The sequence below is a fragment of the Euprymna scolopes genome, chromosome 21, assembly GCF_053919585.1.
Source record: "Euprymna scolopes isolate OS-2025 chromosome 21, ASM5391958v1, whole genome shotgun sequence".
Lineage (NCBI taxonomy): Eukaryota > Metazoa > Mollusca > Cephalopoda > Sepiida > Sepiolidae > Euprymna > Euprymna scolopes.
In genome coordinates, this window is record NC_136502.1 from 126,015,517 (window position 1) to 126,037,684 (window position 22,168).

General features: G+C 37.3%; 1 protein-coding gene and 1 pseudogene across 1 annotated transcript in view; one reads left to right on the forward strand and one right to left on the reverse strand.

The window, feature by feature from the left end:
* Positions 1-22,168, reverse strand: part of LOC145242733 (uncharacterized) — a 38,359-nt gene that overhangs the window by 6,659 nt on the left and 9,532 nt on the right. Inside the window, exons 2-3 of the mRNA XM_080105875.1 lie at positions 20,228-20,307; positions 19,696-19,774 (exon numbers count right to left, since the gene is read on the reverse strand). Of these exons, the coding sequence (XP_079962001.1) occupies positions 19,696-19,774; positions 20,228-20,291 (143 nt within the window). The 5' untranslated portion in view covers positions 20,292-20,307. The remainder of the gene's footprint in view (positions 1-19,695; positions 19,775-20,227; positions 20,308-22,168) is intronic.
* Positions 11,746-12,648, forward strand: LOC145243025 (uncharacterized; annotated as a pseudogene).

The following is a 22,168-nucleotide window of genomic DNA, read 5'->3' on the forward strand; positions in this document are numbered from 1 at the left end:
GGTACACCCGCGCGGACATGAACATGTGTTATATCTAAAACATTCTTTCTTTCAACAGTAAATAAACGACACGTTTATCTTATCCATCAATTTAGTCTTTGCTTCCTTCAATTCCATTCGTTTCATTATTCTTTCGTAACGGGATTGGGATTTATATATCCTAGTCCTCTACACACTCCTGAGGATGAAATTAACATTGTTATAAAATGCAAAACTAACTAAAAAGTAAAAAAAAAAGTGATGGACTTAGAATAATCAAACTTGTTGAGTTGATGTGTCAGTAAGTAACTAGTAGATTAAGCTTGTAAAGTAACCGACCTATTTGGCAATTTTCCAGTTTATATAATCTCACTAAAGCTCTTGATATAGACACTATATGATTGTATAGAGATGTCAGCTTTCTAATCTTAAAATATTTCAATGGACCTAAATTTGTAAACAATACCCAATGTTCTTATATCGTTAAACAACAATTATCTGTTAATTTATATATTTACTTATTTGTGTTCTTCTACAGTTGACAGACATATTTATAACCTACGAAGGTTCGGTGTACCTTTTATTTTATGGCTCTTCTTATATTTATTAAATTACTACTATCATTATTGCAAGTAATATTAGCAGTAATTTAATGACAATCATCATTCTTATCATTAGTATTATTATTATTATTTTAAGTAGTAATATTATAAATGTTGTTAAGATTAATATATTATTTTTTTAATAGCAGTAATAGTATCAGTATTATATATCAATGTGTATATATATATATATGTATGTGTGTGTGTGTGTGTGTGTGTGTGTGTGTGTGTGTGTGTGATATAGAATTATGTAACCGAATCCCCAGTCCAAGAATTCGAAACTAGGATCAAACTATATGAGAGGCGTTTTAAAAATAATATCTCCTATTTTTATTACGTCTGAATCAATGAGAAGAAACTACAAATTGCATTGCTATAATGACTAAACTTATACATTCAGGACCTGACAATTTCATTTTGCTGTTGCGGGGCAGTGTGAAACTCTACAAAAACAACTCCTGTCATGGACAGTATTAGAAGAAGCAATGCGTCATTGAATAACCGAGAAAAGCACATTGAGACTGGTGATATGTGAACAAATAAATTCCAGTGCTATGTGAAAAAATAAATTCTGGGCCCAAAAAGCCGCTCGTTTCGATGGTACCACCCTCGTCTTTGTACCTCCTTAACTTTTAGAGTCAAAAATAGACGATTTTACTTTTGGAACGACCGTTGTATGATAAAGTGCGTGCTCGATTCACATGCACAGCCACCATTCATCACTGGTAAATGTGTATTGAGAATAGCATACACTATATAGAAAAATGAATTCTTGAGCACAAAAGTTCATGATCATGTTTAAGTCGATAGTTATAAATAACTAAGGCACTTCTCATGCGATAATAGTCTTTCACATAAACGAACATGAAAATACCTGGACCCTTCGATATATCGATTGGCTCTTTAATTTCAGCAGAAGTGATCGACTTGGTTGAACTCTACATTCTATATAATGTCACTAAGGACATAGACGTTGAAACAACTGGCGACCTTTAAGTTATTAAAACTGGAATAGTCTTAAATGTGATTATTTTCTAGGTTTAACTATTAACTTGGGTAAAAAAAAACATATGAACTTTACAATAAGCAAAACAATAAGCCAATATTTGTAGGCCCACTCCAATTACCCCAAAAAAGTATAATAAAAAATATTCCCAAATTTATTGGAAAATGAATCAGCCAGAACTTCTTAAACAAAGAAATTTGCAATACTCATAAAACTCTTTACAATAAAGCTATAATAGATAGTGGTTATAAAATCATTCAAATAAATTATATTGAACTAACATCACTAAGTAACGTATCCAAAATAGTAAGAAATAGAAAAATATCTGGTTTAAACCCCAATTTTATTTTATGGTTAAATCAACATTGGAAATCTAAATCTAATTAATTTAAACTTCCCTCCTAATAACATCCTTCATTAATTTTTAAATAAACGGAGCCTTAAATTAAGTTATGGTTGTATTGATAGCTTAGAAAAAATAATTAAGGAAACATAATAATAAAATTTTAAATGATAATATAATGACCCCAACTACAGTAAACCAAACAGCACGAAAACATGTAGCTGTATGACTAAATCTAAATGCTTTATACAACAGAAGTATTTATAAAAATCTATAGTTTACCAAGTCACAATATCAATTAAGAAAATCATAGTATTAATAAATATTATTTTTGTACTGCTGGTTATACCTTCAAAGAGAGATATTCCCGCCACAAATGATCTTTCAACAATTTAAATTAGACTAATAAACCCTTACTTTCTTTATATTGCATATAAATAACTAGTTAAAACACCAATAGTCAAATGGGATATTAGAAAAAAATAGCAGCTGTCAATCTTTATACACACCTTCTTATTTATCAGTCAACGAAAAATTTCATATAGTAATATTAAATGACATCAATAATTTTTTTTTAATTACATTTTCACCCCAAACAAGGCATATTGCCACTTTATTGTAGAGGGCTACTAGCATGGACATGGGCATCAGAGGTACTGTGTAGGGAGTTGGGCTGTAAGATGTCGGTTCACATTGCATTTGAACTTCTGCATGTCAGGAAAGTTGGGGAAGCAGGGACCCGGCAGGGAATTCCAAAGTGTAGTTGTCCTGGGGAAGAAACTACTGGAGTAGAAGGCTCTCTTACATCTAGTGATCTATACTGTGAAGGGGTGGGATTTAGCTGCTTGTAGGGTTTGTTGGGGGGTATTTACGTCGAGGGGGCACAAGTGTTTGCAGTTCGTCAGAGCATTCACCGTTAAAGTACTTGTAGAAAAGGCAGAGGGATGCAACATTTCGTCGATGGGACAGGGGCTGAAGTTTAGATGACAGTTCAGGACCTATCAGATTGGCGACTCTCTTGTAAACCTTATCTAGGAGCGAGAGACTAGTGGTAGATGCACCAGCCCAAATATGACAACAATACTACATACATGGACGAATGGTGGCCTTATAGAGGTATAGGATACTTTTGGGCGTTAGTATCTTTCTAGCACGGTAGAGAGAACCCACCTTCTTCGCAGCGGTCCTGGCGATACTCTCGATGTAATTGTTCCAACTCATGTTTCCTGAGAGCGTTAGGCCGAGGAGTTTAAAGGATGTACTTTCAGATAAAGAGTCATTGGCTATTGCTATTGGTGGTAGAGAAGGTTTCTTGTAATTATTGAAAGAAACGAGTTTAGTCTTGGCAGCATTGAATGTGACCATCCATTTATGTCCCTATTCCACTACAGATCGGGGGTCATCCTCTAGTGCTTCTGCCATTTCTTTAGATATATGTTCATTTGTTTTTTGTTTTTTTGTTTTTTTTTACACAGTGATCACCACTTATCAAGGCCCGGAAGCTACTCAGGGATAAGGGTTATTGCAAGTACATTACGTTAGTGTGGAGATTTGATGAAGTGTTTACTTAAGGGGGCGGTTCATTAGGAATTTGTTAACATTGGACTTGAAGACATCCAAGTTGTAGTCCGGTGGGAAGCAGGCAGACGGAACAGAGTTCCACGGGCGTGCAGTTCTAAGAAAGAAGCTTTGTTCACGGAATCCGCGTTTTGATTTAGGCGCAGATATAGAGTGGGGGAAATTTTTCACAGTGGATTCAGCTAGACGGGTGTTTTTCGTGAAAGATTGGCTAGGGGGGGGGGCCAGAGATTGGAGTTCAGACGAGCACCTGCCATGGAAATAACGATAAAACAAGGATAGGCTCGCAACGTCTCTTCTGTTGGAGAGAGGTTGCAGGGTAGAGAAAGGGGCATCCCCCACTAAGCCACGAAGTCTATTTTGTACTCTCTCAAGGCAGAATAGGCTGTTTTTAGCAGCTCCTGCCCAGATATGGCAACAGTATTCCATCCTTGGACGTACTTGGCTTTTATATAGATAGAGAATTGCATCAGTAGTGAGATATCTTCTGGAGCGGTAGAAGGATCCCACCATCTTTCCAGCGACCTTGGCAACAAACTTGATGTACGTGTTCCATTTCAGATCAGGAGTAAGGGTCAAACCCAGAAGCTTGTCAAAACACGGGGCCTTACTCAGACGAGAGCCATCCATCACAGTTGATGCCAGATGGGGATCAGAGCGTTGATGATGTAAGGATAGGAGTTTGGTTTTGGATGCATTAAAGGTAACCAGCCACATCTTCCCCGACTGAACCACGCGCTCGAGATCAGAGGAGAGAGAATCAGAGAGAACTTTGTCATTTACAGCCTTTGATGTGTTGCCGTAGATGGTCGTGTTATCAGCATAGATGTCAACGAATGATTTTAGTATGTGTTTAGGGAGGTCATTGATGTAGATCAGGAAGAGAGTTGGGCCTAGGATTGACCCCTCAGGGACTCCAGCATTTATATCTACCACTACTCTTATGAGCCTTAAGGTAGCGCTTCAACAGTTTCGTGTCTGTTTTAGTGTGGTGTCGTCAGCATATATACCCATCTCACAGGCAATTTTGTAAGGGAGGTCATTTATGAATATAGGAATAACAGAGGTCCCAGGATAGACCCCTGAGGCAGGCCCTCCCGCATTTATATCGTATTGTTTAGATGTACGACTGTCGAGGACAACCTGGATTTTTTTCTTATCTAAGAAGGATTTAATTATGTCGTATTCTTCCACTGATACCATATGATCTGATTTTCCTGAGAAGACCTTTATGCCACACCCTGTCAAAAGCCTTAGATATATCTAAAGCTACCGCTCTACCTTCCCGCACTTTTCCAAAAATCATGAATTATCAACAAATTAAGATCATTACAAATCACACCTTTTTAGCCACCTTCACATTTCCTCTTGAATTCAATATTAACCATATTTACATCAACTAGTTTACTTTATGTTACCGTTAAATGTTTACTTTACTTTATCTTAATACGGTTATAATTTATTTATTACTATTATTATTATTATTATTATTATTATTATTATTATTATTATTATTATTATTATGACCTCATTAATTTTCTACGCTTTTATAATACTTTCACTACATTTTTATAAAAGTTATACATCGGACGGTTTATTTTTTATATCTCATTTTATATATATTGTTATGTAACTATAGTACTATTTAATTGATTAATTTAATTTGTTATCTTGGTATTTAATATTTAACTATATATTATTATATATGATATTATTAAATTATTTTATAATTCCGTTACTTTTTTATTACTTTAATACTTAAGTTTTATTTTAGTGTTATTTTATCGTATATTATTTTATGCCCTCAATATTTATTATTTATATATATTCAGTCGTACTTTATTATTGTTTGTTATATTCTTCTTCTTCTTCTTCTTCTTATTATATTTCTATTAATTATTTCAAAAACCTTTTTTTTTATATTTTTGTACGTTTTTTTTGTGCAAGACAAAAAATGTCAATTGTTAACTTTTTGGGAAAATTTAACATTTAAAATTTAATTAAAAATAGTAGAAAAAGTTTTACATTATTCTGTTTTCTATATGATAAAATTCAGGGTTTTATCTTTCTGGAAAGAAAAAAGTTACTCAGAAATAATAGATTTTAATAAATGTAATTTCGTTTTAAAAAACAACAACAACTTGATTTCCCGGCCATTTTTGGCGGTGCCTAATTTATATATATTCAGTCGTACTTTATTATTGTTTGTTATACTCTTATTTTATTATTATATTTCTATTGCTATATTTTTATTACTTTCATTTTGTATTATTTAAATAATTTATTTTTATTATTTTATTTCATTATTTTATATTCTTTTATTACTTTCTTTTCTTTTATTATATTTATTTTATTTTATTCAAGCTTACCTACATTTTTTCGTATCTACACTAAAAGTTTTCAAACCATCCTAACATTGAAATTAATCAAATCAAGTACAACTGTTATTATTACTATAAGTATTCCGAATATCATTACTACTACTACTACTACTACTACTACTACTACTACTACTACTACTACTACTACTACTATCTTTCTATATACGATTATATCATTTTTATGACTAAGATTACCAAAACTCACATTACTTTTTTATTTTCTTATTTTCCCATTTCCATATTTCTATATGTTTATATTTAATATTTTTTACAATTATCATATTCTTTATAATTTAAAACTTTTTAATTTTACATTTTGTAGTTAATACTATTACTGTTTCTCTTATTTTTTATTAGTCCTTATTCATATGACTATTAGCAAAATGGCAACTATAGGTGTGGATTAATAATATAGTTTTATTGTGTATATCGAGTTGTTGCATGTTCCTATGTTGTTGCATATTTACGTGAGTAGATAATAGCTATTTGATTTGGAGTTGATATGAATACTTTCATACCAGTGTTTTCTATATATGCATATTTAATGCTAACGTTTATTATTATTATTATTATTATTATTATTATTATTATTATTATTAGTATTATTATTATTATTATTATTAGTAGTAGTAGTATTTTGTAGATAAAATTTTAAGTTAATTTTTATGAATTTCTTTATAATTATTACTTCTATACATTAAAAAAATAAGTATATGTATTTTATATTCTCTAAAAATACAAGTAAATACACAAAGCATTGAAAATAAAATTCTGAAGCCAGAAAATAAATCTGCACAGCTCAACCAGGTCATATGGACATATCACATAATCTTCAATTTTCTGTATACTTTTTTGTAATTGTCAATTAATTACAAATAAGAATTTTTTAAATTAAAGAATATTGATACTAATGAGGATTTTCGCTATTTTTAAATAATTAAGTGAAACATTATCATAACTAGTGTATCGATAAAAATTTTAATATGAATAAATTAAAAAATATATTTTGCTCTATTGATTATTGGACAGTCTTATATAAACCTCGTTAAATTCATTAAGTTTTCATCTATGCATTTATCCCGTAAGTATATATATATATATATATATATATATATATATATATATATATATATATATATATATATATATATATATATATATAGAGAGAGAGAGAGAGAGAGAGAGAGAGAGAGAGAGAAAGAGAGAGAGAGAGAGAGAGAGAGAGAGGGGGAGAGAGAGAGAGCGTGAGAGAGAGCGTGTTCCAAAGCCTTGGGCACATTTCAAGTTCTCATATCTGCTTAACTGTGAATGGTAGTAAGATGAAAGTGGTGACATTTTAAAGCTAAATGCATTAAGGTTTTTGTAAGGTTATTGATCTTTTCATTTCTTTTTAGATCCAGTAATTGCGTTCATTCAACCAGAAAAAGTGTTTTGTGTGCTTGAATTTGTAAAAATTTAAACATGGACATTTGTTCAGGGTAGATGGAGCAAAAATAAATGACCCTGCAATTATTTTTTGTAAAAATTTGTGAAAGCTCTGTTCTATGTGCCTCCCATTCTAAGAAACTAGGATGAGCTGAAGGCACGAATAACCACGCAATTCTGGGACGCGTTTGGCAAAAACTGGATAATCAGCTTGATGTGTGTCGTGTTATCAATGATGCTCACATTGAACATCTTCGAACATTCCATGAAAACTTGAGATTACACGATTAGATTTTTTTTTTTTTACAGTTTCACCCAAAACAAGGCAAATTGCCACTTTGGTGTAGGGGGCTAATATCAGGGGTAACAACTACTGGGGTACTATGTAGGGATTTGGGCAGCAAGATGTCGGTTCACGTTATACTTGAACTTCTGCACGTCAGTACTGTTGGGGAAGCAGGGACCTGTAATGGAATTCTAAAGTCTAGCGTTTCTGGGGAAGAAGCTATTGGAGTGGAAATATCTTTTACATCTAGAGATCTCTACAGTATGGGGGTGGGATTTAGGAGCCTGTCGGGTTTGTCGAGGGTGCTCACATCGTGGGGGCACAACTGTCTGCAGTTCGTCAGAACATTCACCACTAAAATACTTGTAGAACAGGCAGAGGGATGCAACATTTCGTCGATGGGACAGAGGCTGACGCTTAGGTGCCAGTTCAGGGCCTATCAGGTTTGCGACTCTCTTTTGAACCTTGTCAAGGAGCAAGAGACTAGTAGCAGATGCACCAGCCCAAATGTGACAACGATACTCCATACATGGGCCAATATGGCCTTATAGAGGTACAGGATACTTTCAGGTGTCAGTAATTTTCTAGCACAGTAGAGAGAGCCTACCTTTTTCGCAGCGGCCCTGGCAATGTTTTCAATATAATTGTTCCAACTCATGTTTCCTGTGAATGTTAGGCCAAGCAGTTTGAAAGATGTACTCTCAGACAGGGAGTCACTAGCCATTGCTATTGGTGGCAGAGAAGGTTTCTTGTAATTATTGAATGAAATCAGTTTAGTCTTGGCAGCATTGAATGTGACCATCCATTTATGTCCCCATTCCACTACAGATTGGAGGTCATCCTCTAGTGTTTTTGCCATTTCTTTAGATATGTGTTCATTTGTTTTCCTCTCATGCCTGTTATAGAGTGTAGTGTCATCAGCATATATACCCATCCCAGAGGCAGTTTTGTCGGAGAGATCATTAATAAATATTAGGAACAATAGAGCTCCAATGATAGACCCCTGAGGCACTCCCGCATTTATATCATACTGTTTAGATGTACGACTGTCGAGGACAACCTGGATTTTTCTCTTATCTAAGAAAGATTTAATTTTGTTAAGTATTCTACTAGTGATACCGTATGATCTAATTTTCCTGAGGAGACCCTCGTGCCACCCCCTGTCAAAAGCCTTAGATATATCTAGAGCTACTGCTGTGTCCTCCCCCGCTTTGTCCAGTGAATGGTATATACGTTCAGAGATTACAGTGAGGATGTCTGCTGTCGAACGGACTTGTCTAAATCCATATTGTTGGTCAGTCAGAAGTTTAGCATCTGTAAGGTGCCGGACTAGAGCATGGTTAATTATGGTCTCAAATAGTTTGTCGAAAAGTGGGAGGAGGCTAATGGGGCGATAATTTGATGGGTCAGTTCTTTCGCCAGAATTCTTGAATACTGGTACCACAGAAGCTGTTTTCCAACAGCCTGGAAAGCAAGCTTCATTAAGGCATTTGTTGTAGAGTTTGTAGAGAACTGGAACTACTTCAGCTGAGCACTTTTTTAATAGCACAGCTGGGATGAGATCAGGTCCACATACTTTTGAAGTGTCAAGATTTTTTATGATAGCGTGTACTGGAGCAGGGGTGATTTTTAGATCGTCTAGCATGGCGTCTGTCCGCAAATGAAAATCAGGCAGGGGGTGGTTGGAAGGTTCCAGTGTGGAGTTCGAGGAAAACCGGCTGGCAAGCATATTAGCCTTGTAAGTTGCTGAGCAAACAACCTCGTGATTGTTGGTTAGCGGGGGAATTGTTGATTGCCCATCATTTACTACACTGTTGTAGATTTTCCAGAAGTCACGTTTTCCTAATTTTTGTGCTTCAATGTGTTTTTTAGTGGTTTCAGTAAATTCTCTCTTAGCTGTCGCTATTTCTTTCTTAACGTTACTTCTAGCTTCTATATATTTCAGTTTGTTTGAATTGGACTTATGTCGGTTAAATCTGCGGTATGAATTCTGCCTTTGAGCAATGGCAGTTGCGCAAGTCGAAGTAAACCATTGGGGAGAGTGTGGCTTGCTATAAAATTTACGTATGGGAACATGTGCTTCCATCGCTGTTTTGAATCATTCAGTGGTCTCATTTGCGCACTGTTCAGCAGGAAGAGAAAAAATATTTCCCATGTGGCATCTCTGATCAGATCTCTGATTGCTTCCCAGTCAGCCTTTTTATAATATCTCGTTGTTTTGAGCACTGGATCTTCAGGTTTGGGTCTAGAATTTAGGGCGATTTCTACCATTATCACTGCATGGTCAGCGTTCCCCAGTGGGCTGTCAGCATTTGTTGTAATATCCTCGGGAACTGTAGTCAGAAACAGATCTAGAAGTGATGTGTGTTATTCTTGCTGGTCAGGGAAACGGGTTGGAAACGTAACCATTTGTGATAGGGAGTGAGATATAGCAAAACTATGTGTTGTGCTGCCCGCTGCATCTGTGTGAGTAGAGAATCCAAGCCAGTTTTTGTGGTGAACATTAAAGTCACTAAATACATGTACTTGTGCGCTAGTGTCGAGGGAGAGTGCTGTGTCTATGCTGTCAGAAATGTTGTTTATTAAGGTGCAGCCCTGGGTCGAGGGAGAGCGGTAGAGAAAATAAAAGTAGCTAATGTTGTGTTGTATTTTTACTCTAAAGCACATAAAGGCTTGATCCTCCGTTTCTAGGTTTGTTTCTCTAGTCAGGGGGAGGGTGTTACGAATCTAGACTCCAAGTCCGTGCATATATCTGTCAGAGTTCTTACGGCAGAGTGGGAGACAGCCAGACATGTTAAAGTAGTTAGAGGGGATGGAGGAGTGTAGGTTAGTCTCGCTTAGTGCTAAGATATCCGGAGATCTGCTTCAACATCAGCTAAATTAGTTCTAAGCCCACGGATGTTAGTGAATGCAAGCCTCAAGGGAGGAGGCAAGTTGGATTTGTTTGTCCCTAGGCCTGGTTTAAGCTTATTCTTTTTATTATACTGTCATTATGTTTTTAAAGAGTTTCAGTTAGGTGAGAGGGAGCTGAACAAGAGGTTATGCAGGGTATCAGACATGCGACACAAGTAGACCATTAGCAGACCTTTCTTCAACTAGGACTGTGGCCTCAGGAAAGCCCATCGGGGATGAGTGCAGGGCCCTTTTCCATGCGCGACATGGCACTACAAACAGCCCGATATTGTACAACTCTTGATGGAGCAGCCGCTCTAAGCGCTACCAAAGAGTTAGGACTGCTGTACTACCAGTCGGGAACAGCAGCCAGAAACTGTCAATCCAGTACCCTCAGCCCATCAGAAGAAGATCACCCGAAGTGGCGCTTCATTTACTGTAAAACTCACATGAGTTTATATAAATCAATTTTCGGTACTCCTGCAGTATTTTACCCACCGATTTCACGATCTTAGCCGAGCGTTGATCGACATCCGTCGGAAAACGCCGGAACATGGCGAGCGGTACGATACTCTATCAGCCAATCAGGGCGCTATCAAACGAACGCGCAGCAGACGAATAATTTTCATTGAAATTACACACATAGCGTTTCATTTCAGTTATTTTATTGTTCAAAGTATGTGAGACTAACCGTAGCCCTCGGCGCAAGAGGGTCCGTGTGTGCCTGGCGTGTGGGGTGGTGGCTGATCCTGTGGTCGGGGCAGCGGAAGAAAGAGTTTCAAGATGGCGCCTGCCTGCTTTTATTAGAGACGGAATCTCGCAGGATCGTGCGAGATCTCGCGGGGATGCAAATTAGCTAGGCCATCTTGAGTAATAAAAATCGGTCCATTGGAGGTGCGAGGCAGTCGGGTTCTGACGTTTGTGGCGATCAGTACAGTGACCGTTGGGTTCCGTTTCTATTCGTGCAGTCAGCTGAGCTTTGTTAGTTGCCTTCGCGCCGTGGCTGTCATTGTTTGTTGGTTTGCTGTGTGTTGCCGTGGTTCTTCAGTGAAACGCTTCGTCGCCCACGACGAGTCTCACCGTCTCCTACACAAGATACTCTTACAAAGTAAAAATACACAGCCTTTCATTTCAGCTATTTAATTTAGCGATAAAAAAAGGAAGAAATATGAACCTAGGACTGCTGGAAACAACCTTGCACTCCACTGAAGCCGTCGTCGAGTTTTGCCAGGAGAGAAAATTAATTTCTACATCGGTCGCCTGCCAAAAATGCCAGACACAGTGTGAATTTAAAAAAAGGGACCAAGTAAAAGACGGCTTTGCGTGGAGGTGTAGGAATACGCGTTGTCGAAAATGGATTTCGCTGCGACACGGGACGTTTTTCATGGCATCCAAGCTGACCATAAAAGTGATACTAAAACTGATATATCTGTGGGCCTTTGAGTTGGCTACAGAGAAGAACGTCCGCCGGGAATGTGGGATATCCTCATCTCATACTATAACCGACTGGAAGAACTTCCTACGGGACGTCTGCCTAGATTATTTACGCAGGCATCCTAGGCAGATCGGAGGCCCAGGTCACACAGTGGAGATAGACGAGTCTGTCTTCAACCGACGCAAACATAACGTCGGCAGACTCGTCGAATGGCTCTGGGTTTTCGGCGGCTATGACCCCGCTGAGAAGGAGGGTTTCTTGGTAACGGTACCTAATAGAAACGCTGAAACCCTCCTTCCAATAATTAAAAAATATATCTTGCCGGGACAACGGTCGTGTCCGACTGTTGGAGAGCCTATAACAGAGTAGGGAGCGAAGGGTTTTCACATCTAACTGTAAACCATAGTCTCCATTTCGTGGATCCAATTACGAAGGCGACCACAAATCACGTCGAGAGGATGTGGAAAGAAGCAAAACAGAGAAACAAGCGAGAATGCGGTACCAACCGGGAGCTGTTGGAAACATATTTATGCGAATTTATGTGGAGACAAAAATTTGGACACAGCCCTTTTGTCTCCATAATAAATCAAATCGCGGAAGGCTACCCGGTTGGGAAGGAGCTTCTTTCCACATCCTCTGAAAACCCTTTGCTCCCTACTTTGCCTCTACAGTCAGTAGAAAATCTTCCAGTCAGAACTAAAGATAAACAGTAATTGTTGTCCCCCCCTACAAACATTACTGAAAAAAAAAAAAAAACATTGTTGTTACTGTTTAATAACGTTTTGTTAAAAACAAACAAAAAAAAAACATTGAAGTGTTTATTACTGTTGCTTCCCCCCCCCCTCCAAAAAAAAGCTATCGGAAAACAAAATGAACCAAAAAAAAAATATTCAACAAAATAAATTTATTTTACTTTAAAAAAACTTACGGTAAGTGTTTGTGATTTATTTTATCACAATTTTTTTGTATTAATTTTATCAATTTTGTTGTGTGTGTAATATCTTTTTCTTGTAATGTTGTTGCTATTCACATACTTTTAGTGTTCTTGCACCGTAGCTCCGAATTCTCGGCTTTCGTCGGCGTTAACGCCGAAAGCGTTCGTCAACGCTCGGCTAAGATCGTGAAATCAGTGGGTAAAATACTGCAGGAGTACCCAATTTACAAACTATCTGCGTCTTATTTCACTAATCAAATTTTTAAACATAATTATTTAATCAATAGATATGTTTAATGCTTGTCCTACTTTTATAAGCTAATCTTTTTTTATTCATAGGCATGTATATTCAACGTGATAACGGTTTGTTTACATCTATTGTAATTTAAATTTCCGGTTCATCTATTACAGTTTGTATTGAAGCTAGATTTACCATGTTTCAATTTATTATTAGTTGTTTACTTATTAAACTCTATTTACACTTACTGTTTATTATTAGTAAAAATGTTTATTGGCTTAAGTTGTAACGCGCTTATGATATACGTTAGTATTACACTTTTCATCTGCTTATCTTGATTATGAGTTTTATCATAATCTATCATCAAATCACTAGGACTTTCGGCGGAGGTTTATTCTTGGCCCCCAAATCAACAAAGATTAGATCATTCATGTAATGATCCAGTCCCTATTGATTCTGTGACGGAAATAAAGTTCTGTGCAGTTCCAGGACGTTCTGTCAACATATGGATTATCTTTCCTTGTTGTTTATAATTCGTGCTGTACGAGTTACTTCCCTTAGAAAATAAAGATGTCTTCAGTGAGCTAACACACTTCGTTTCGCCTCCTTAATATTACACATTCATACTAATAATATCACATTATTATTATTATACTGTTTTTTTTTAAAAAAAAGAATGAACTAAAAAAAAAAAAAGAGAGAACTTTGAAAACAGCCCGATAACAATTCAGTCTTCTTACCGGACTTTTGAGTGCGTCACTGAGGCGCCATATTGGATTCGTACTCGAAGAAATGTGAGTTGTTTTTTTCCTCTTTTCTCTAATTATCTTCTTTGCATTCCCCTGTATCGTTTATAAGAAAATGACCAATCACTCAATAGAACCACACATGTGCTGGGATACTGATAACTTAGTGAAGTCTTTTAAATTCTTTAAAAAACAGTGTGAGTTATACTTCTCTGTCAGGAACATTGAAGTAACCAAACAAGTGGACCACATTTTATTATTATCGAGGAAAGAAGGGCTAAGCCGATTTAACATGGTCATTTAAAAATGAGGGCGACAAGCGCAACCCTGTAGTGATTTGGAACAAATCCCAAGAACAAATAGAGCCTTAAATCAACTTCAGAATTGCACGCTTCTTTCTACAGAAATACGCGCAGACCGATACAGAAAATATCGATGACTTTCTCGTGAGATGCAGGCTGCAGGCTGCAGGCGCAAAAATGCAAGTTCCGGCGCGAAATTGAAACAGAAGAATGCATCATAGACCAGATAATTGTGGGGACTAGATTTCCAGAGCTGTAAAACAGCTACTATGCAAAAATTAAAAACTGGCGATGCTTGAAGTTCTAAACATGTGCAGAAGCTACGAAGCTTCAGTGGATCACATGAAAAAAATGGGCGAAATAAAGGGTGGATGTAAAAGCCAGATAAGCTCTATCAAACACAAAATTGAGAGCTCAGATGTCTGTGGAAGACGTGGACTCCATCATAAACCAGGAAATTGTCCTGCTCGCGGCAGTACGTACTCAGCATGTGGTCATAAGAACCACTGGGCCAAACGGTGTCAGACCCAAAAAACTAAAAATACCAACAGGCAGCCACAAGCAAATAAGCTAACCAAGCAGAGAAATTTTGGACCGGAACGGGATGCGTTTAAAAACCAGCAGAACTGTATAAACATACAGCAAGATGAAAAGGCAGATGATGTTGAAAGAATGTTTTTATATACAGTAAATCAGAAAGGAGATAACACCTCCCAAACAGAAGCATTTGCCAACCTGGATATCGTCCTGCCAAACAGAAAAGTCATTCATGAGCTGAAGGTCAAAGTGGACACAGGCGCGGAAAGGAATACACTTTCCTTACGCACGTTCCGACAGATGTTTCCCAAACATGTGAACCAGAATAGGCATCCACGTCCAGGCACAACCAACAAAGAAAGTGCAATTCTTACAGCGTACAATGGCTCTGATATCTCGCAGCACGAATCCATCGATATAAAATGCGGGTACAAGGATCTATGGAAAGCAATAAAATTTTATGTGGTCACACCAAATGGACCTACCATATTAGGATTACCTTTCATCCAAGATTTGTAATTGGCAATGCTACACTGTTCCATACAGAGAACAACATGTACCCCAGTTGATCCTCTGTCAAACACCATAAATTCTACGACAGATCTCATGGAAGCCTATCTGGACGAATTCGACCGGATTGGAAACTTTCCAGAAGAGTACCACATCGTACTTCGCTTTAACAACTTACCCATAGTCCATGCACCGAGGAAATGTCCCATCAATATGAGGGACGAGATAAAGGCGGAACTAGACCCAATGGTGTCTCTGGGAATAATAAAAAAAATTGATGAACCAACTAACTGGGTAAGCAGCATCATTTATGTGCGGAAGAGCAACGGCAAACTGCGAATATGTTTACACCTTAAAGATTTTAACAAAAACATAATGCGATGCCATTACAAACCCCCAACCATGGAGGAGCTCTCACACAAACTGTCTGGTGCAAAATTCTTCTCAAAGCTGGACGCCAAAAACGGATACTGGTCAATCAAACTTGACAAAGAGTGACAGATACTCACGACATTTAACTTTTCTTTTTTGTTACTCTCGCTTCTTCTAATTTGTCCCTCAGTCCTCATTTTTTAATGAGTGATTTTTCTGACAAAGGGAGAAGAAAAAGCTGTTTTCTAGGTTGGCAGTATTTTGCGCGAACAGTTGGCAGAGATGGCGGAAATTTTCTGTTTCTATGTCTATCCTTGTAGCCATGTCACTAGTAAGGGTGCTGGAGGTAAACGTTTTGTCTGGGCTGACGTTATCCGCCTGATAGTCAGGGACCCGAACCTTGGATTAACCACCAAGGAGGCTGTCCTATCAGCAGGTGCAAAGTACTGGGGCTGCTGTATTGCCATTTGGTGAATGAATTCTGGACCATGCAGTAGCTTTTGGTGGGGCCTCTCAATGCCATACTAGTGGGTAATTGTTACGGCTTTACCTTTACATTAGCTACAAATAATAAAAAAAAAATTCTTCGTTTCTTTTTCTCTCTTAGTTTCCCCTCTCTGTACTGCTCTAAGTAAATCTAACGACCTAGTCCACAAATTCCAAAAAATCATCATGACAAGTTTCAAGAAAAAATACACGATTAAACCCGGTTCTCCAACTTCCAACGTAGACCCCTACTACCATGTCTCCTTCTCCAACATCAGGGGTCTACGTTCTAACCTTCCAGAGGTTGAAACCCCATTACAGGAGACTAAACCAGACCTTTTATTTTAAAGTGAAACTGGCATTGGACAGGCTATTTCCCTAAAAGAGTTCACAATTAAAGGATACTCTAACTTAACTTCTAAATCTGACCCCCAAGATCGCCATGGGCATGGAATATGTGCTTATATTAGGGATAACTTTCCATGTGGTAGGGACATCTCCAGGGAAAATCCTAACTTACCCTATATGTGCTTCCGGGTTGCTTTAGCTCACACAACGGCGTTTATATTTACTCTCTATCGCCCTCATAACAGCGGAGTTACTATCTTTCAAAGCATATCTGAGAAAATTGACCAAGTCCTATCTGCTTATCCTTCAGCTAACATTCACGTATGTGGTGACTTCAATGTTCACAACGTCGAATGGTTGACCCACTCTAACAAGACCGATGATGAGGGGAGGTTCTGTCATGATTTCTCCATTGCCTATGACCTCACTCAGATTGTTCAGGAACCCACCCGTGTGCCCGACAATGACGGCCAGTATGCGAGCCTACTAGACCTTTTTCTCACAACTTGCCCTGAACTATGTTCAGTTTCTGTTCTGTCGCCTCTTGGATCTTCCGACCACTCTGTTGTATCAATTAAGATAAAAATGAAATGTAATAAGTCCCCAGACGTACCTCTCCATCGTACAGTATATCGATACACTAAGGCTGACTGGGATAGCTTCCGTACATTTATATCTGATCTACCTCTGCATTCCATGTTTAAAAAGGATGTGTCCTCTATAGTATTAGACCTGAGGAATGGTTAATTGTAGGTATTGACCGTTTCATACACTCGAAAAAACCTAACAGCCAGCCATGGTTCTCTCCAGAATGTGCTGCTGCCATTGCGCACAGAAATCACCTTTTCCACTGTTTCCAACGTAATAGATGTATGAAAACTAAAGCCGCTTTCAGGACTGCCAGCAACCATTGTAAGAAAGTAATAAAGAATGCAAGAGAGTTGTATGCTCAATCTGTTAAGTCCAAAGTAGCTGAGCAGCGGCTTGGTTCCCACCAGTTTTGGCAAATAGCAAACAGAATCCTGAACAGAAGCGTGTGCTCCATCCCAACTATTATCAATGGACCTGAGGTAATCTCTTCAGCATCAGACAAAGCCAAACTCCTTGTCAAGAACTTTGCAGCTAATTCTACCCTTTGCGATCAAGGCCGCCAATCCCCGATATTTCCTCCTGTATCAGAAAACACGCTATGTCATATACGTATATCTGTGTGGTATGTTGCCAAGCTAATCAAAAACCTTGATTCCAGTAAAGCAACTGGCCCTGACGGTATTCCAATTATAGTACTCAAAAAACTTCAACCTGAACTAGCGCCCATACTTACAAAACTGTTTAAACGTTGTCTTAAGGAGAATAGTTTCCCATCTCCCTGGAAAATTTCATCAGTACGCCCTGTATTTAAGAATTCAGGTGATCGCTCATCCCCCTCTCAGTACAGGCCAATAAGTCTCCTGTGCGTCATGAGTAAGTTGCTGGAATCTGTTAAATACAGAAGTAATCAACCATCTCAACAAAAATAACCTTCTTAGTGACACTCAATATGGTTTCCGTTCTGCTAGATCTACAGCAGATGTGCTTACAGTTATGATGGAATACTGTTGCCACATCTGGGCAAGAGCTGCTAGAAAGGACTTGGCCTGCCTTGATAGAGTTCAAAATAGACTTCGTAGCCTCGTAGGTATAGGATTAGCAAATCTCTCGACGGAGGCAACCTTTCTAGGGCAATTGCTCTTGACATATCTAAGGCCTTTGATAGGGTATGGCATAAAGGTTTACTTCATAAGATCTCTAGCTATGGTATTGCTGGAAATGTCTTCTCAATTATTAAATCATTTCTTCCTGATAGGTTCATAAGAGTAGTAGTTGAGGGGCAAAAATCAGTATCACAGTATTAATGTCGGTGTCCCTCAGGGGTCCATCCTGGGCCCAACTCTTTTCCTGATCTACATTAATGATCTTCCAAATCACATCCTTACATCATTTGTAGACATCTATGCTGACAACACTACCATTTATGGTAGCACATCCAAGACAGTAAACGACCAATTTCTCTCAAATTCTCTCTCCTCTGATCTTGAGCACGTAGTACAATGGGGTAAGGAGTGGCTGGTTACTTTTAATGCATCTAAAACCAAGCTTCTCTCTTTACATCATCAACATTCTGATCCACATCTGGCATCAATTGAAATGAATGGCTCTCGTCTTCAGGAGGCCTCAAGTTTTGACAAGCTTCTTGGCTTGACCATTACTCCTGATCTTAAATGGAATACGTACATCAAATCTGTTGCCAAGGTCGCTGGAAAAATGGTGGGATCTTTCTATCGATCCGGTAGATATCTCACTTCTGATGCTATTCTCTATCTATATAAGAGCCAGGTACGTCCAAGGATGGAATACTGTTGCCACATCTGGGCAAGAGCTGCTAGAAAGGAATTGGCCTGCCTTGATAGAGTTCAAAATAGACTTCGTAGCCTCGTAGGTATGTTCTTTTCTCTTCCTTGTAACCTCTATCTCACAAAAGAGATGTTGAGAGTTTGTCTCTGATGTATCGTTACTTTCATGGAAAGTGTTCGACTGAGCTTCAATCTATGGTCCCCCCTCGCCAAACTTTCACAAGAAACACTCGTCTAGCTGAAAACACTATCAATAATTCCCCCCCACTCTTTATCTGTGCCTAAACCTAAACGTAGATTCCATGAACAAAGCTTTTTTGTTAGAACTGCACGCCTGTGGAATTGTCTTCCGTTTTCCTGCTTTCCGGCTGACTACAATATGGTTGTCTTCAAGTCTAACGTAAATAAGTTCTTGATGAGCCGTTCCATATAAATTATCAAATTTACCAAATTTTCATTAATAATGATTACTATATTGTCCAATTTCTACTGTACACTCTTTAACCCTTATCCTTGAGTGACCTCTTTGCCTTGATAATGTGGTGATGCCGATGTAAAAAAACAAACAAAACACACACACACACACATTTAAATTATATACGCCCTAATTCTTTCATATACACGCATATTCCTATGTATATATATATATATATATATATATATATATATATATATATATATATATATATATATTCGTAGACGCACATACATTAATGCACACCCATGCAACATTTATTTTACTACTAATATAAAATAGTAATAATGAATTCATAAGAGCTCTGAAAACTTCACGCCGAACTTACACCAGTTACATTGATAGAATCTTACGATTCCAGTAGATTTGCATGGCAATACAAGTTCAACAACAAAGTTTGTCTTACTTACTGAGTTTTTCTACTTACTTGCAAATTGGATTGAGAACATGTCTACACGGCGGGAGAACACATTCCGGTCTTGTTGAACCAGGGACACACGACTTGGCTGAAAACAAATCAATGTTATAGGTTTCGATTAATATTTCCTCTTCGTTTTAAATAGGTCCCTAAATAAAAAAAATCATTTTTTTATAATTTTCTAAGTGGAACATTTCTAAAAATATCTTTAAGAAATATACTTTTCCTTGATTTTCGTTTATAAATTTTATTTCTATGCTTACATCGACAATTTAGCCTTGATCTTGTGCCACAATCGTTGTGTATTTTTTTCGATATGTTTAGTAAAATTGATTGTAACCATTAAACGCGAATAAATACAGTCTATTAACACTTTATCTTCCAATCTTATAAATCTTTTTTTCACCATTTGTTGGTGTTCCCTTTAAGAATTAAATCATTACATAATATGTTTAAGAAATATTACGAAAATACTGCCAATAACATAAGGCGATAGTTGAGATAATTAACGGATTCTGTAAGAAACATCATCTACACTTACGGAAAAGGTGTGCTGCCATCGTTACAGCAAAAAATGCGGAGAAAATTACGATTTTAAACATCATGGTTCTTGGAGGTTTGCTGCAAGTCCAAGAAAAAAACAAACAAAAAAAAAAAACAGAAAAAAAGAAGAATACATTAAAGCAACAATGTTCTTTTTTAAAAGAGATATGTTTTCTTAAGATGTGACAAGCGATTAAAATGATATTTTAGTTAAACGTGACAGACCAAAGCACAGACAAAAGCTAATAGAATTATTCTGGTATTGTTTCTTGTCCATCTTTCTCGGATCATTTGAAATATGTAGTTGGTCTAGAAGTTGATTTCAGTTCTATTATTGATTGGGAATACGAAATAACTTGTTTCGTTTACTCATGTTAAGACTCGCCTATTGTCTTTCAATCGTAGGCATGTCCCTTTTCTTCCCGAGATTCCTATGGATGGCTCTACTCTCGACTAGAAATCGACTCTAAAACTTCTTGGTCGTTCTTTCACATCAAATCTCCTGTTGAGACCATATATTTAATCCATTGCTCTTTCTGATTCTCGTAAAATCGGTTATCGTTATCGCTCTAAACACTTTCTCACGCCCGAAGTTATTCTCTATCTCTACAAATCTACAATCAGACCATGTGTTATGTTGTTATATTTGTAAGAGAGAGACAGAGACATTTTAATAGTGATTTGTATTACACTTTAGATGAGGGGAGATATAGATATATAGATAGAAGAGAGATTGACATTTATACAGTTCTGACAGTTCTGGGAGTGCTTCTATAAACATTATATTTCTTTAACACATATATGTTTGAGATGATGATTATCAGTTCTTTTATCATAAAGAAGGAATAGTCATTACGTATCATAGCTGAGGGGGGAAACATTCTTAAGATGATGAAGATACATTACTTATATGCGTTCATACACAAAGTTCTTATACAGATGAGTGGAACAAAAATTCATATAAATGATTCACAATACCTTTGTTTGTTGAATGACACAACACAAGACAGCCGTTACAAAATATAATGACGTCCTTTATTTCTTGACCCGTCAATGATTTCGCATCAAGGAGCTCAAAGTCTTATATGATTTCCTTCTTCTAAACCTTCGCTTCCAAAGATGGATGTCAGATCTGTCTGTCCGACCCTCTCTCAACCCTGCCTCGGCACTGGCTCGACTCTGGCTGTACTCTGACTAAAGCTCTTACTATATTGACAACTCATCTCTTCCATGACGTCATTGCATGCCAAATAACGTGCATATCGGTCCCGTGGCCTGACATGCCTCATGTGTCTAAACATGTACTGTTGCTCACATGTGAACAACAAGAGTTCTCTAACCTATTTTTTCGACTAACTTACTTTAGAAATATGTTAAACGTTTTCATATTTCGTTTCAAATTCCTTTTTCAATAACAGAATTGAATCATCAAATTCCTTTTTCAATAACATTACTAAACAAGGAATTCCCTTTTTAACAAACATCTGCTTATTTATTTTAAACTCTCGATCGGAATTCTCCTGAATCTTAATTCCAAACCTAGCTTCCCAAGTTCGGATTCTCGGACTATCTTATCTGATTTTTACTTACTTACAATAACAGGCGACCTGTTCTCTAACACATGTATGGATTACTGTTGTCATATTTGAGCTGGTGAATCTGTGTCCCATTTTAAAGTTCTTAATAAATTGCAGAAACGTATCTATAATGTAATTGGCTCTACATTTTCATTTTCACTGCAACCTCTCTCTCACAGACGTGATGTTGTTAGTCTTACACGTTTCTACAAATACTCTGATGGCATGTGCTCTTCAGGATTGTGTTTTATAATATGTATCCAATTATTATTATTTTTTTAAATATTTTCACCCCAAAGAAGGCACATTGCCACTTTGATGTAGGGGGCTACTATTAGGGACATAGGGCTACAGGGGTACTA